At 39.4% G+C, this 14,417-nt stretch overlaps 1 protein-coding gene across 2 annotated transcripts; it reads left to right on the top strand.

Annotated features, from left to right (window-relative positions):
• The first annotated feature begins 10,499 nt into the window (after positions 1-10,499).
• Positions 10,500-13,507, top strand: LOC148026448 (uncharacterized). 2 transcript variants are annotated; one of them, XM_087690454.1, is made up of 3 exons: positions 10,500-10,910; positions 11,148-11,634; positions 13,293-13,507. In XM_087690454.1, exons 1-3 carry the CDS (start codon positions 10,874-10,876, stop codon positions 13,387-13,389), a joined length of 621 nt encoding a protein of 206 aa, XP_087546580.1. In that variant the 5' UTR covers positions 10,500-10,873; the 3' UTR covers positions 13,390-13,507. The 2 variants fall into 2 exon arrangements, with proteins under 2 accessions (XP_087546580.1, XP_087546579.1); XM_087690453.1 differs by having other exon boundaries at positions 11,145-11,634.
• The last annotated feature ends 910 nt before the right edge of the window (positions 13,508-14,417 follow it).

The following is a 14,417-nucleotide window of genomic DNA, read 5'->3' as shown; positions in this document are numbered from 1 at the left end:
CTCTGAAATAGCTCATGGTATTTCAGGCAGGGAAGAGTCACCAAAAAGTGGTGAATAGGTGTCTGGCCCATGTGGATCCTTCACACAGAGCATGCACTATTCCCATGGGAAGTGCACCAGGTACATTACCTTTGGATCTCATGGAGTGTGATTACGCATTGGCAATTTACCTCCTTGCATTGGATACACCCCTAGAGGAGAAGAGCGATGAAGATTCAACTCCACAGGTTGTTTCTATCACATACATAGGAGAAGAACCGATTGAAGAGCTCATAAATGTTGAAGAGGAAAATTGAGTGGTGGCAGAGAAAGGGTTGTCTCTCATGGTGCCATCTTCTTCAGAACAGCCACAAGTCAACAAACCCAACCTTGCCTCCTTGACACCCATTGAAGTAGATGGTTTACAATGAAGGAAGAAGAGTTGTTTTCTATCCTAGTCAAGGATTCAATGGAAGACCAGATTGATTATGATTACATGGATGTGCATCCGACAATGGCAGAGATTGGAAGATATGATGGCACAAGCTTAGATACTATGAGTGCCATCATAGCAGCACAGGAGCATATTACCTTAGTTGAAGAAGATTACCTTGTGCTAGATGCTACATTTGAAGCATTACAACATGATTTGTTCGGACCAAGGCCCCAGCTTTCTACCAAGGAGTTTGTAGATCCCTCTGCCCAAAGAGGTGCCTCCCTAACACACAAGGAAATGAAGATACAAGATGATCTGGAGAAGGTGAAATTTCGAACTACCATATATTTTTATGTGATGAAAACTTGACGATAGGGTGCGTCGAGTCCCTCTGAGTCCACCGGTGTGGCGACTTCAGACAGGCAACTGCAGGCATCATTTTTTGCCAAGATTTCACCGGTGGACTTCGGGGGACTAGCGACTTCGGACAGGGCAGCTGCAGGCATCATTTTTTGCCAAGATTTCATCTGTGGACTCTGAGGGACCCGACGCACCCTATCTTCAAGTTTCATCGCTTTTTGATAACTCTAGGTTAGTAGCCAAATATATTGTTTGATTTGACTTTGTCATTTAGGACATATTGTATATAGATGAGTTTGCATCAAGGCAAGGAGGAGCTCGACATGCAGATCGACTAAAGAATTCAGCTCTAAAGGAGTATATTGGTAACCTTGTTGCAGATTTGGTGGTCTTCCATAAGAAGTGCTCACCAAGAGGGCAAGAAATAATCATGAAAATTCGAGCTTTGACCAAGTTTGGACCTTTTTGAGCGATACCTGTGACATCTAGCTTGGAGAAGGTAGTGCTAATCAAACGGTCACCGCTTCTTTACTTGTTTAACCAAATGCGTGGTGGAGCAATGTGTGTGCTTGCTACATTAGGCAACCTCGCTAAAGTGTCAGATCCACTTCTCCTAGAGAAAGAGCTGAAGGGGGAGCACATCATTTTTGAAGCAAAGAAGGAACTTATATCTTCATTGGAAGCTGGCCCCTCCTCTCCACCGATGAAAAAGCCAAGGAACAATTGAGAGTTCTTGTTGGCTATCAGCTTTTTGTATCTACCATCACTAACAGCCATCACATGTATTTTTCTTGATGAATATAAGATGCTTTACTTTGTCCCTATTAATAAATATTTATTAAATAAATGTGTGGTTTATATAAGTGTGATGATAATGTGTGGTACGTGAATGACGCATTCGCATATATTAACATAATTCAACGCATGGTACTGCACTTACACTTATGTAAGGATGACGATAATGTGTGGTACATGAATGACGCATCCACATACATTAACATAATTCAATGTGTAGTACTGCACTTGCGATTGTGCATAAGCAATAACGTAACTTGTATCCGTACGTATTGCTACTTTTTATGTGTTCGTACATTAAACAAAAATTAAGCGTCATGCGTTTCAAGAAACAAAACAAAACAACTTTGCTCAATTATTTGAATTCAGTACACATCGCATGAGATATTATGTATATATAAAATAAATATTCCAATGTGGCCGAGTATACAAAATTTTTTGGCCTTCCAAGATGTTATGGCACTATAACACTCATTACAAACCTTGCATCATTAATCTAGTAAACTGTGGCGAAGTCCCCTTGCCGTGTCGAAGCCGAATGATAAAGTTCATGTCTTTATTTGTGATTGTGACATGCTTTGCATGGATGGCCGCAAGTTGTGTATCATCAAACAAGTCGATGAGAAACCCCTATACAGTTGTTTGTAGGGCCTCCATAGCTATAGTAGTCCACCTTCCTGCTGGTGGGCCATCCTGCACTCGTGCCCAAAATCTTCCCATCCCTTTCAGCTCCAAGTCTTGCATGACTTCTCGAACAGTCTTATGAAAAGAACTTTTCGAGATGAGAAGCTCATATCTATGTTGGATTCTCCTTATCTCTCGAAGGGCGACAGTGCCCGGTTTCCATATCCTCTTCTTCTGTGGTGGTCCTTGTGCTCTATGGGGAGCACTTATTGCTGCACTAGAGCAAGCTCCACCTTGTGCTCTAGGTAGTAGGCGTTGGCATGATGTCTTCTTGGGGAAAAAATTGCAACATGCTTGCTTGGTGCTTGCCATGCAAGCTTGAGGAGGGCAAGACAAAGAAGAGATAGAGGTTGGGGATGTGAAAATGGAGGAAATAAAGAAAGCAAGATGTGAAAATAAGAAGAATAATGAACTTTTAACCCATTTAAACCCCAAAACTAGTTAATGCAGCTTCATACGCATTGTCCATCGTGTGATAGTAAATCCATAACCTTTTATCGGAATGCAACAAAGCTTCACACGTGCACTCGTTAGGTGGCCAAGAGTCCAAAAAAAAAAGTGCCTGCAGACCCCTGGTCCGAAGTTTGGCATCTGGAGCCACTTTCCTGCCAAACTTTGGACTAGGGGTCTGTAGGCACTTTTTTTTCAAAAAAAAAAGGGCTCTTGGCCACCTAACGAGTGTGCGTGTGAAGTTTAGTTGCATTCTGATATAGTTTAGTATTTTAAAAATTATCCCACAACAAAATTATGGATGGATTGATAATTGAGGAATCAACATCGCAACTACTGGCCCTTAGAAACTTCGCACCACATAGACTATACAGAGGCATTAGGAGTAAAGTCTGCAACAAGAAATGACAAATTTTTACATATTATTCCTATTGAAATTGACAGTGCTAACAAAAACTGTAAGTAAGAATTGAAAATACAGCGAAGATGCATAGTCAAAGTTGAGAGTGAAGGACAAATTTAAAATTTTAATTCATATTTTAAGGGCGCATACAATAGTTTTGCACTGGGACATAGTCATATGTCCAACACACAAGGATAACACTATGCCAAAAAAGATAACATTACAAAATGTGTTCATTCCATTGGAACAAATGCATCCTTCACTGCTTGAAGATTTCTTACAAGTTGAAAGTCATTATGAGTTACAGTGATGCGCTTCGCATGTATTACATAACATTGAGCATCAGTCATCAACTAAAAAGGCCTCTGCAGCACACTGTAGAGCATGAAGACATTCTTTTGTGAAGCGATCAGGTCTATCCAGACCTTGTGTCAAAAACCACCTCCTACTTTCTATGCGGTAGAGGTCTTGCACAATCTTGCAAACAAGTCTCGAGAAGCTCGCCTTCGGAATGATGAGATCAAAAGAGAGTTTATACCTGCTAATTTCTCTCAAGGCCATTGTAGCTGGCTTCCACTTGCATTCTTGTGGGGATGCTGAGGAGGACCCTTGTGAGGGCCGCTTGAGGAAGATGCATTAGGTTGAGAAGGAGGTGCATCTAAACTAGTAGATGCCCCAAGGGGCTGAACGATATGGGGCTCTGAGCGGAAGCTTATTTGCAACTACCTTAGACCTAGCCATCTTTCCTGCACAAGAGATGTGAGAACTCAATGAATAAGATAGAAAGTGAAATCCTCTTATATATAACACCATCTTCATTGTTAAACACCATCTTGCGAAGTAAGGGAGCCAATTTGTTAAGACTTATCCAAACCTTAGCTTTGGCCAATCTTGTTTTTCCTCCATTACTTCGATCAAGAACTAAAATGTAACTTTTTCCACCCATCGTAGTCCTGCAGCCTACGAACCATGATATTGCATTCCTCATTGATGGGTGTTGAGAGAAACTTACTAGCCTTTGCTCCTCCAAAGCAAGTATTTTTTAGCAAGTTACCAGATTTTCCTAATCTCTTCTCATCTTTTTCAATCGTCACTTGATGCTTGTGTAGCCCAATTTATGATAGCACTTGCTCCACATTCCTACACATTGCAATGGCTTCTTTTTATGGTTGCATCCTATAAGCAAAGCAAATGTATTCATATATAAGTTTCTCCATGATTCTGAAAAAAACATGCAATGAACAAATGTGAATACGATCCAAGGGAATGTTGAAGATGGGCTTCTTCTCTATTGCGCGTCGGTGTAACACTTGTCACCCTTTGCCAGTTCTTCTTTCCGTCCTTTTCTTCCACCCTCTCTGTCATGAAATATAGACATGGATTCTTGTATTTGCATTGGAGATTCCACAGATGCATTTAAAAGTTTTCAAGTCTCCTACAAGATGCCATTCAACTAAGTATTGACCATACCCTTCAACAGAGAGCATCTCACCATTTTCCTGACGATCGATGATGCTTGGAATGCTTGTGTGCATAAAGAACAGTTGTAGCACCTCAAATGTTTCCTTAGGAACTTCAAATGCAGCGAGCCACCACACATGGCACTTAGATTGAACACTAAAGTTCCCTGGGTTGTTCTTGTCCAATTGTAAAGCTCTATTCATCAGAGTTACACTAGCTCTTTCAAGCTTTACTCCTTTAACGACCTCACTTTCATCTAATTTTATAACAAACGGCAATTTACCATTACATTCCTCAACAGACATATTGTAGTACATTACCATTGTCGACTACATCTTGTTCAAATCTAAATAATAATTATTGAGTTCGGTGAACTTCACCTCATATGCATTTTTGGTCCCAACCTTTAGTGTTTCCACACATTGAACATGCATGGGATCTACTATCAACTCCAAAACCTTTGTATTAAGTTATCGTCGGGCCTCTATTAACGAAGGTTGAGAAAGAGGCATGATTCTATTTCTCTTCAGCACATAACCAAACCCAGCCTTCACACCTTTGAATATCTTTGAGTAAGTCATTGTGCTAATAACGGCCCAATCACAAATAGATTGTGCATCCACAGCTGAGAACTCATTTGACACATCTTTTAATGTACACTCAATCACATTTTCCTTAACTGCCTTAAACTTAGGATTGCTCAAAGCGTTTTTCAATGTACTTGCCTTCAGCAATCTACCAATACATGATCCAACCTCACCCTCACCTAGGTTCTCTTTCTGAGCTACCTTACATGCTTTGATACGTCGCTTCCACTAGCCGCTATTCACAATTAACTCATTGATCGGCTTCTTCTTTCGTTTGCACTCCTGTGTTAGCTTATTGTTGATCTTTCTCAAGTCGTCCAATTGTGCCTTTGCCTCCTCATATGAGATACCAATGTCATGGATAGTGTCCTGCATTCAAATAATTTGATTGTTTTGTTGAATTATAGTGTCATTCAGTTGTACCACTTGTCCTATGAGCCGTTGTATATGAAGTTGATGTGCAGCGATCACATCATGGCAATTTTTTATGGTTGCTTGGCAAGTTGTAAATACTTTGAACGCCTGATCATTGAGCCACCTAGTATAACTAAGTAACCCATTTTCACCCTCACACACATACTTCAGCAAATTTGAGATTCCTGAGAAAGTTGGAGGTCTATTTTTTAAGGGGTCAATTGGGTAGATTCCCCCATCAATCCACAAATCCACATGTTTCAATACCATTTGCTTGTAACTCTGCAAAACCTGAGGGTTGATATTGGTACACTGGGTTCTTTTGAATAATGGGGCATATTCAATCTCTACCTCAATATGCAGCTCCTTCTTTCATGTATTCATTTTACTATTAATAGAAATGGGAGCCTACTTGGTTGTCACAAGAGGTAGAGTGGAGATGCACTGAGAGGCACACCAAGGTGCCAAGGGAAAGGAGGGTGTAAGTAATTCACTCAGTTAATGAAGGTTGCATAAACACAGAGAAGAGGTCACAATAGAGCCATGAGAGAGTATAGATATGGGGGGAAATAGTTCAGAGGGTAGGGATGTCCAAGACTTTTTGTATTTTAGATATTTTTATTTTGCCTCCAAAAACATCTCCAAAAAACACACAATTTGACCAGTTGGTTTGTTTTTTGACCAAAAGCTAGAATATTAAAAAATCCCCAAAATATCTGAAAAGGAACTTTCGAAATTTTATTTTCCTTGTTCTCAATTTAAAAATCAATTACCTCATATCTACTAATCATTTTGCATTGAAAATGAAGCACCACACTAACTCCTTTTTGCATATAAAATTTGGATAAAAAAGACTTCTTGAATGAGGAGAGAGAAGGAATCTAAGTATATCTTTGTAGATTATATAAAAAAGCAAAACGAGATTGCAAAAGTAGAGAGAGAGGAGGATTATTTTACTATTCTTCTCTCCTCTTTTCCTTGTTTTAAGGAGAGAGGGGGGGCTAAAAGGCCCATTTGTAAGTTCATTTTTTTCCTAATGTCCTAGATTCTGTAGCTATAAGTGAGTATATTTTATATCTAAATCACAGGAGATAATTCCCTCTTCAAGAGAATCTATATGATTCCTTCAAGAGAAGCTATAGGGTTCCTTCCTAATTTCAATATAGAATCTTTTGTAGCAAGATCTTTGTGAGTATCCCAAGATTCCTTCAACCAGCACACTACCTATTGTGGCCCAATCTCTCAATGTTTGAGTGGCTTATGTGCTAAAAACCTTAAGCATGATGGTATATAGTATACATAATATATTGACCATAATTTCACATTCATACAAACATCATTTTACTATGTGAGCACTACATGTGAAAGTCTCAATGCCATACATCTCGCAATGACTCCATAAATGTCAAGCACCATACATAGATGCCTTGGTCAATGCATATGACTCATATTTGGGTATCTTTCATTCAAAATGGAGTAACCACTGAGTGTACCTGCACTTTCATACAAGTATTGGGCTTCAAATCATTGAGAGGTGGGAAAATTTTCCCCCTAGCTGCCCATTAAAAGATCCTTGCCATTCTTGTGCCAATGCTTCCAAATCATCCTCTAATGCTTCAATGATCAAGAGAACTTATAAGGGAGTGGTCTTGGGATAAAAAATATAAATCTCTTCAATTGGACTAAGCTTAATTGAAGAATCCGTGGTTGTCAAATACTATCCATGTTTTGATAGCCCCTTAGGGTTTCTCCCAAGACCAAGAAGCATCAAAAAGAGGAGAAGAAATTATTAATGTGTGTCCATTTTATGTGCCCAGACTAGGGAAGCTTTAGTGAGTGGCTAAGGGGAGGTATGCAAGGCAAAATAGCTAGAGTAAATTGCATCACAATTTCTGGGGGCTACCTGGAGGGCACCACAAGGAAAAGACTAGCCAATACACTATTCAATGACTTATTGATGATCTCAGGGATCCACTCATTAGTGCATTTGAGGTCTTGGAAGAGGAGAAAGGGAGATCTTGAAGGATCGTAGGCAAGACATCCATGGCAGCTTGGGGGGAAGAAGAAGAAGACTCGTTTTGAAAAGTAGTCATACATAAAATATGTACTAAGTTATGAGATTTCCTATTGGCAAGTTATCTCTTAAAATTTGACTAAGAGTTGACAAGGAGCTGCCTTTTTTACCCTTTTGCCTCTCCATATTTTTCCAAGCCTCTTGCCATGGCTTGCGTGGTCTTCAAGAAAGCTAGCATTTTTACCTATAGTACTCGTGTGTACTTGAACTGATTGGATTTTCATTGTCCTAAAAGGGAATATAGATTTGAAAGGAAGAGAGAGAAAGGTCAAAGCACAAGGCTCTAATACCAACTATAATGAAGGAAACCTAGGTGAGAGATGAGAGAAGTAAGAAGACGGCAGAGAAGAGAGAGAAAGAGAAAGAGAAATACTAGCAGAAGAGAGAGAAAGATAGGAAGAGGGAGAGAGAGAAGGGAAGCCATGCAAGCTAGAAGGAAGATGAATTGTCTACTCTTAATAATACGTGGATGCCCTAAGCTAGGTCTCTTATACCTTTAATACCCCAGTTAGTGTGATTGGATATTTATCCTTGATTTTTGTTAGGTCTCGCTCATTATACTGATAATGTAACCACCCTCATTAAAAAGACAAAGTTGCAATTCGAGCTAATCACATAGTATGAGACTAAACTGCCATCTTTTTTTGAATGTTACATATATACTCTTGTTCTCTGTTAGTCACCTTACATGAACCTAGGTTGAGTTTTCTAGGCAAACTAGTGTGTCTCTTGTACATTATAGTTGCACTTTTTTTGAATATTTAAACATCTTATAATTATAGGTTGTTCTCTTAGAACTTGTCTTGTATTCTCTCATTAGATTAAAGTTGTAAAACGTTTGTTCATTGCAAACTTAGATTTCATATGAAGTCTGTATACATTAACTTTGAAGAAAAAAAGAAATGTAGAAAGCTTGTATGAGTTGCATGAAGTTAGGACTGGATGGTGTTCTATAAAGAGCAAATAATTATCTTTTGTATAATGGGGTGCTTCTAGTGAAAGAGCTTGGACCTTTAACTTTATTTAAGAGTAGGAAGAATAATAAAGTTAAAAAATGCCAAGGGGACTAGGAATTATAGAGTGAGGGAAGAAGCCAAAATTGGAACGTATCTACTTGAATCCATGGTGCACACAAAGAAAGTGAGAGTGCTAAGAGAGAAAGCAAGGAAGAAAAGGAATGCAAGATAAATATCCTTGATTGGTAGATTCATAGGCTAGAGTTGGACGTAGAATGATATTATTACAAATATTATAAAGAAGAGAAGGTAGGCTTGCCAAACCATCAATATTTTTATTTTTAAGAGAGTGAATAGTATTGGCATACATAGATTGATTATTGTCACACTGTGAGTAGCTTTGGGGCACCTTGAGAGTAGAATTTAGGGATGGAACTTGGTTTCTATTAGACCATATTGGAAATGAAGTTATAGTCTATTGTGACCCACTTGCATTAGGCTATTGGTAAAAGTAGTGTGTATTTGAAAGAAGTTCTTTTGTAAACAAATTTTTTTTTTAAAGAACTAAAACACAAAAAAGAATGAACAAGTGGAAAATTTTGAGTCCTAATTAGTGGGCATAGTTGTTTTTGTGGGTTGGGGTGTTTGTGCTTCAAAGTGAGATAGAGAATATTAGGTGCGAATGTGAGCTAGAATTAAGAGATTTGAGTATTTGCTATTATATAGATATAGTGGTAACTAGGATGTAACCTAGCTTAAGAGAAGTATCCCACAACAATTTACCATGAATTCAATATGAAGAAGCACAAAGTTACTAAGGTTGTGATATCAAAGAGGAGAGCAAAGAAGAGATAAAGAAGAAGGGCACAATGATGAATAAAGGAAGCAAAGAATCAAGCAAGAATATAAAAAGGAAGTAATGGGGTCAAATTATTTGACATGAGACTAGATGTATCTATCTACATTATATTCAAAAGACATTAATTGTGGAGCTTTGGGAAGTGCAAGATTGAAAGCAATGGCTATATTTCCACTAGTCACTACTTCAATGGTTAAAAGGCAATACATATAATATGATGTAAACACGATGTACATCGTATCCTATTTTCATTGTCTTTTTCTTTTCTTCTTCTTCTTCTTCTTCTTCTTCTCTCTCTCTCTCTCTCTCTCTCTCTCTCTCTCTCTCTCTCTCTCTCTCTCTCTCTCTCTCTCTCTCTCAGAGTATGGTGTACATATATTGCTTCCTTTTTTATTATCTCATGTCTCTCCCTTGATGTCTCTTTGTTGTTCTCCTTGTCTCCTTTGTGCATGCATGTTATGTAGGGACGACAAAACAAACATGCATGAGACCAAACCATGAATGTTTTAGTTTTGCATAGAACTATAAAACCTTGGAATTGTCCATATTACCAGCCTTTATATACACTGTTGTCAACCTTCATAAATGTATAGCAAAGATGATATCGATGGATACAAGGATACTAGTGCTAGCAGATGTTGAAAAAAGAGATATCTTAGACAAAGAGTTTCTCTTTCATATATGATGGTGAGTCTGAAATGTTCAGCTACTTTTCTTTAAATTGCATATAATTAAGCCTTTATTTAAGGAAATTTACATGATGAAATGTATATCTTAAACGCATAAATCAAATACATGTATTATATACACATTTAGAACATCTAGAAACCGTTGCCCGTGCAGGGATCCATGAGTTTGAAGAATCGTGATGGGCGTATAGACTAATCCCATTCGAATGGTTCCGTTTTCATTCCAAAGTTGTGCGCGAACGAGTTTATGATCCGATGGTTCTTCTGTCCGATAAATGGTTTATTGGTTTGATTCTTTGGCTCACATCGGATACCTTAGAATAATCCTATGTAACAATGCTGTTAAGGAGATTCAGCCGCAACCTGTCGAAACGGCCGGCCGAGGCCGCGCGATCTTGCCAGCCGACTTCACCTGATCATGTCCCCTCTCCTTCCTTTCATCTCTCCTATGGGTGAACCCAAACAGTGATTAACAGATGATCAGTTTAATCGGATGCCACTGGCGTTACGTCGACTGGGACGTTCAATTATTCATACTTGAGAACGCTAATTCATGGAACATCAGACGATCAGTTTAATCAGATGCCACTGGCGTTACTTCGACTGGGACGTTCAATTATTCATTATTGAGAAAGCTAATTCATGGAACATCAGACGGCGGATCAAGATGATGCCATAGGGTGATGATCATGAGAAAGGGATGAGCGACTATTTCTGCAAAAATCAATGCAGCTGGTGGCCGCTCCAGATTCCATTAATTACGGTAAACTTCCTCAAAACGGTTGAAAATGGAAAAGCATAAAGCGAGTAAAGGGTAAGAGGGAGCGCTATATTATTATCTGACTAGTCTTCGTGAAAGTATGTGAAATTCTATTCTGCAATTGTATTCTGCCGTACGTGATATTCTGTGTGATGAATCTAAGAATGTCTGATTAGCCCCGGTGATGTGTGTGAATTAAAGAATCCCATGTGATGATAATATTGAATCTCGTAACAGCAGAAGGTGATGATACGGGACGTGGGCTGGCGGCATGCATGCAAAGGAAGGCGGTGGAGGTGGAAGGCCACGAGGAGGAAGAAGATCAGAACACGGAGTATATAAGTAGCTGCAACCTGTATAATTACAATGGTGACATTAACATGCGCGATAATGAATATGAAGAGGATCAGATCGGGAGGAAGAGGAGGAGATCATCAGCAAGGAGAAGGAAGGTGCGGGTGAGGGTGGAGATAAAGAGGCAGCGCAGGAAGGTGGAGGTGAAGGTGGGGATCGAGTGCGCCGGGCGGGGCACGTGCCAGCTGCGGATTGGCGTGAGGCACGACCGGAGGCGGGAGTTCCAGGTGCGGCTGGCGACGGGGGAGCTGGAGGAGTGGTTCAAGGTGAAGGTGGGCATCCTGCAGAGGGCCAGCGCCGGGAATCTCCGCGTCCGCGTCCTCGTCTTCAACCTCCTGGACCACTCCTCCTACAGAGTCGACTACTTCCGCAGGCAAGTACACCCCTCTCTCTCTCTCTCAGGCAAGTACTCGCACTACTCCCATGCGCACAGATATAACACTCACAGACTCTCTCATAGTACTCACAAACGCACAGAGATATAGAATCCCCCCCCCCCGCCTGGATGAAGGTTTTGACATATTCCCATGGGAAAAGGGGCTGTTTTCCCTTCTTCAACATTATAAGCTTCTCCTTGGAGGTATCACATACCTAGCTAGGTGCGTTTGGGGACCCCAAGATTGTCAATCCCTTGCCTTCAGCCACACAGGCTAGCAAAGTATGCAGTCCCTCCCTTGCCGAAGCCCATGATGTTGTTGCAACTCACGATGGGAGAATTAGAGTGGGAATTCGTCCCAATGCATATGCATATTTGAGTATAACAAACAAACACTCAAATAATAATATGCCCACACTACACATCAAACTCTTCTTATATGTATATACGTGTGTATGCACATAACATTTATCTATTCAGACAGTCGCTTTCTGTGTGTGTTGTCAAAAGAAGAATGTTAGTTAAAAATAGATCGATCAATGTATGAACTAAACATGGGATTGGTTCATAGAGAGTGTATCCTTTTAGCAAGGGAAATCAAAGTCCATGCTTCTGCAAGAAATTGCAAAATTGTAAGCAAATTATATAAGTTAGATTGATTCATTGGAGTAGCGTAACCTTGAGTGTGAGAATATGCAAGAGTTGAGTTTGAGAGGTAGGAATGACAAGGCCAAAGAAGGTATAATAGTAACGTAGACGCTCAAGAATGAAAGGGTGTTGAGTCGTAGACAAGGCGAACGTATGTGACGTGTCATGATGTCAAGGGGAGGTTGGAGGCGAGGCTTGTCTCTCGTGGACGGTGGCCATTTGAACGCTATGGTAGCTTGGCTCCCTCTTGCAGGTCCGCGTAAGTGTAGCAGAGGCGGCGGTATAAGTGTATCAGAGTCTCGCAATGTGTGTGAGCTGCTGAGGTGAGCCAGAGATCTCGAGGTGAGGATCAAACTGCGAGTGCAGCTGGCTCTTCGAACGCCATGTAGCTGGCTCCTTATTGCAAATTGGCGTGAGTGTAGTACTGTACAGGAGATAGTTGTGTGTGCGCATGTGCACATGCGTGTGTCATACATTTGTATCTATATACAAATAGAAAGAGACATAGAAATAGAGGGATAGACACATCTCTCTCTCTCTCTCCACACACACACACTCACTCACTCACTCACTCTCAGTGGCACAATATTCACAAGCACGGTCAAAGCTCATCACTACTAAATACTAGAGATTTACATGAATTGTAATGTATATATCTAAGCAACAATGTATCAAATCAATGACAACATTGTTTCTTATGTGTTTGTGTCTATGTGTGTACATGTGCACTGATGCATGCATAGTACTATGTAACATGAAAATTAGATTACTAATATTAATGTTCCCAATTCAAACATAGACACACATACAACATGCATATTTACTAAATCAATGAAGCATATATGCTTACCAAGTATCCATTAGTATTTATTGGACAAAGATTTCAAAATAGCATGTAAACTAATTAAACATTCAACAAGATCTTTGGTACTTGGGATAAAACCTACTCAAATATTAAGCTTTACAACATTCACACATCAAAATGCCTTACCATCCTTGCAATGCAGACGATGCAGGTTTCACGTTCGAGGAATTCAAAGACAAAGGAAAATTGAACCCCTAAACTATTCAATAAGAAGAAATATTATCTCTCCTTCCACTTGACTAGCCATATGACAAGTTTCTCACCCCTTGGTACTTTATTGAATGATTTTACATAATCCCATAACTATTTTACTTTGTCAACCAATTAAAACACATAATGAAAATGGTGTGTGACATCTTGGCAACTAATAGTAGGTCGTAGAGGTCATGGGTAAGCTTGGCACGTATGATCTCTTATATTTTCAACCTTGTTGATCACATGTATCTAGCTCTTCATGTCATTTGCAACAAATGAAACATTTATTTAATTTATTAATTTCATGGATATTGGTATTTCATAGTAAAATAGAGTATTAATTATGCTAATTTCCAATTCATCCATTATCTCAAAGGTTTTCTACATATCCTTCAAATCCTAATATTTAAGATGTCATGACATATCAAGCAAAATTTCTTATATTTGCCTCACAAAATCTAAAAATAAGTCTCCCATAAATTCCTTGATGAGCACAACCAAAATTATCTACATTCTTTTTAAGCTTATCTTTTACATTACTAACTTGACTTATTTAGTTAAAGTTGATAATACTTTGGTAACATATTTAGAGCTTTGAAAAGATTACACCACCAAACCTTTTCTACATCTCTTTTTCCTCTTAAAATTGAAATGCATATACTAAGAACACACTTAACTTATTCTCTCATAATCCAAATGGAATGAAGGTGACCTAGGAGAGAGATGAGAGAAGGAAGAAGACTATAGAGAATAGAGAGAAAAGCAGCTTGTGGTCAACTCCAAAATGTCACCTATGCAACCACACAGCGCTATAGATTTTGTATTGTACATTGAAATTGCTAGGTTGGTTATTACATATAAAATCTGGATACAACAACAAAGAAAGTATGCAATCACCTTCGAACTCCATCCCCTCGAGAATTCCCACTTCTCCCTAGAGATCTCTACCCCTTCGCACAAGTTACGATCAAAGCTTCACGCAACCACCTCGTAGGTAGAAATCAAGGCATCTCCTGCATGCCCTCCCTAGGGATATCGAACTGGTAGATCGTGTATGCTACATCAAAATTCG

Source organism: Lygodium microphyllum, chromosome 13, assembly GCF_053477565.2.
Source record: "Lygodium microphyllum isolate KBCC chromosome 13, Lygodium_microphyllum_v1.1.10, whole genome shotgun sequence".
Taxonomy (NCBI): Eukaryota; Viridiplantae; Streptophyta; class Polypodiopsida; order Schizaeales; family Lygodiaceae; genus Lygodium; species Lygodium microphyllum.
Note: the sequence above shows the minus strand (reverse complement) of the source record. Positions and strands in the feature narration are given on the sequence as shown.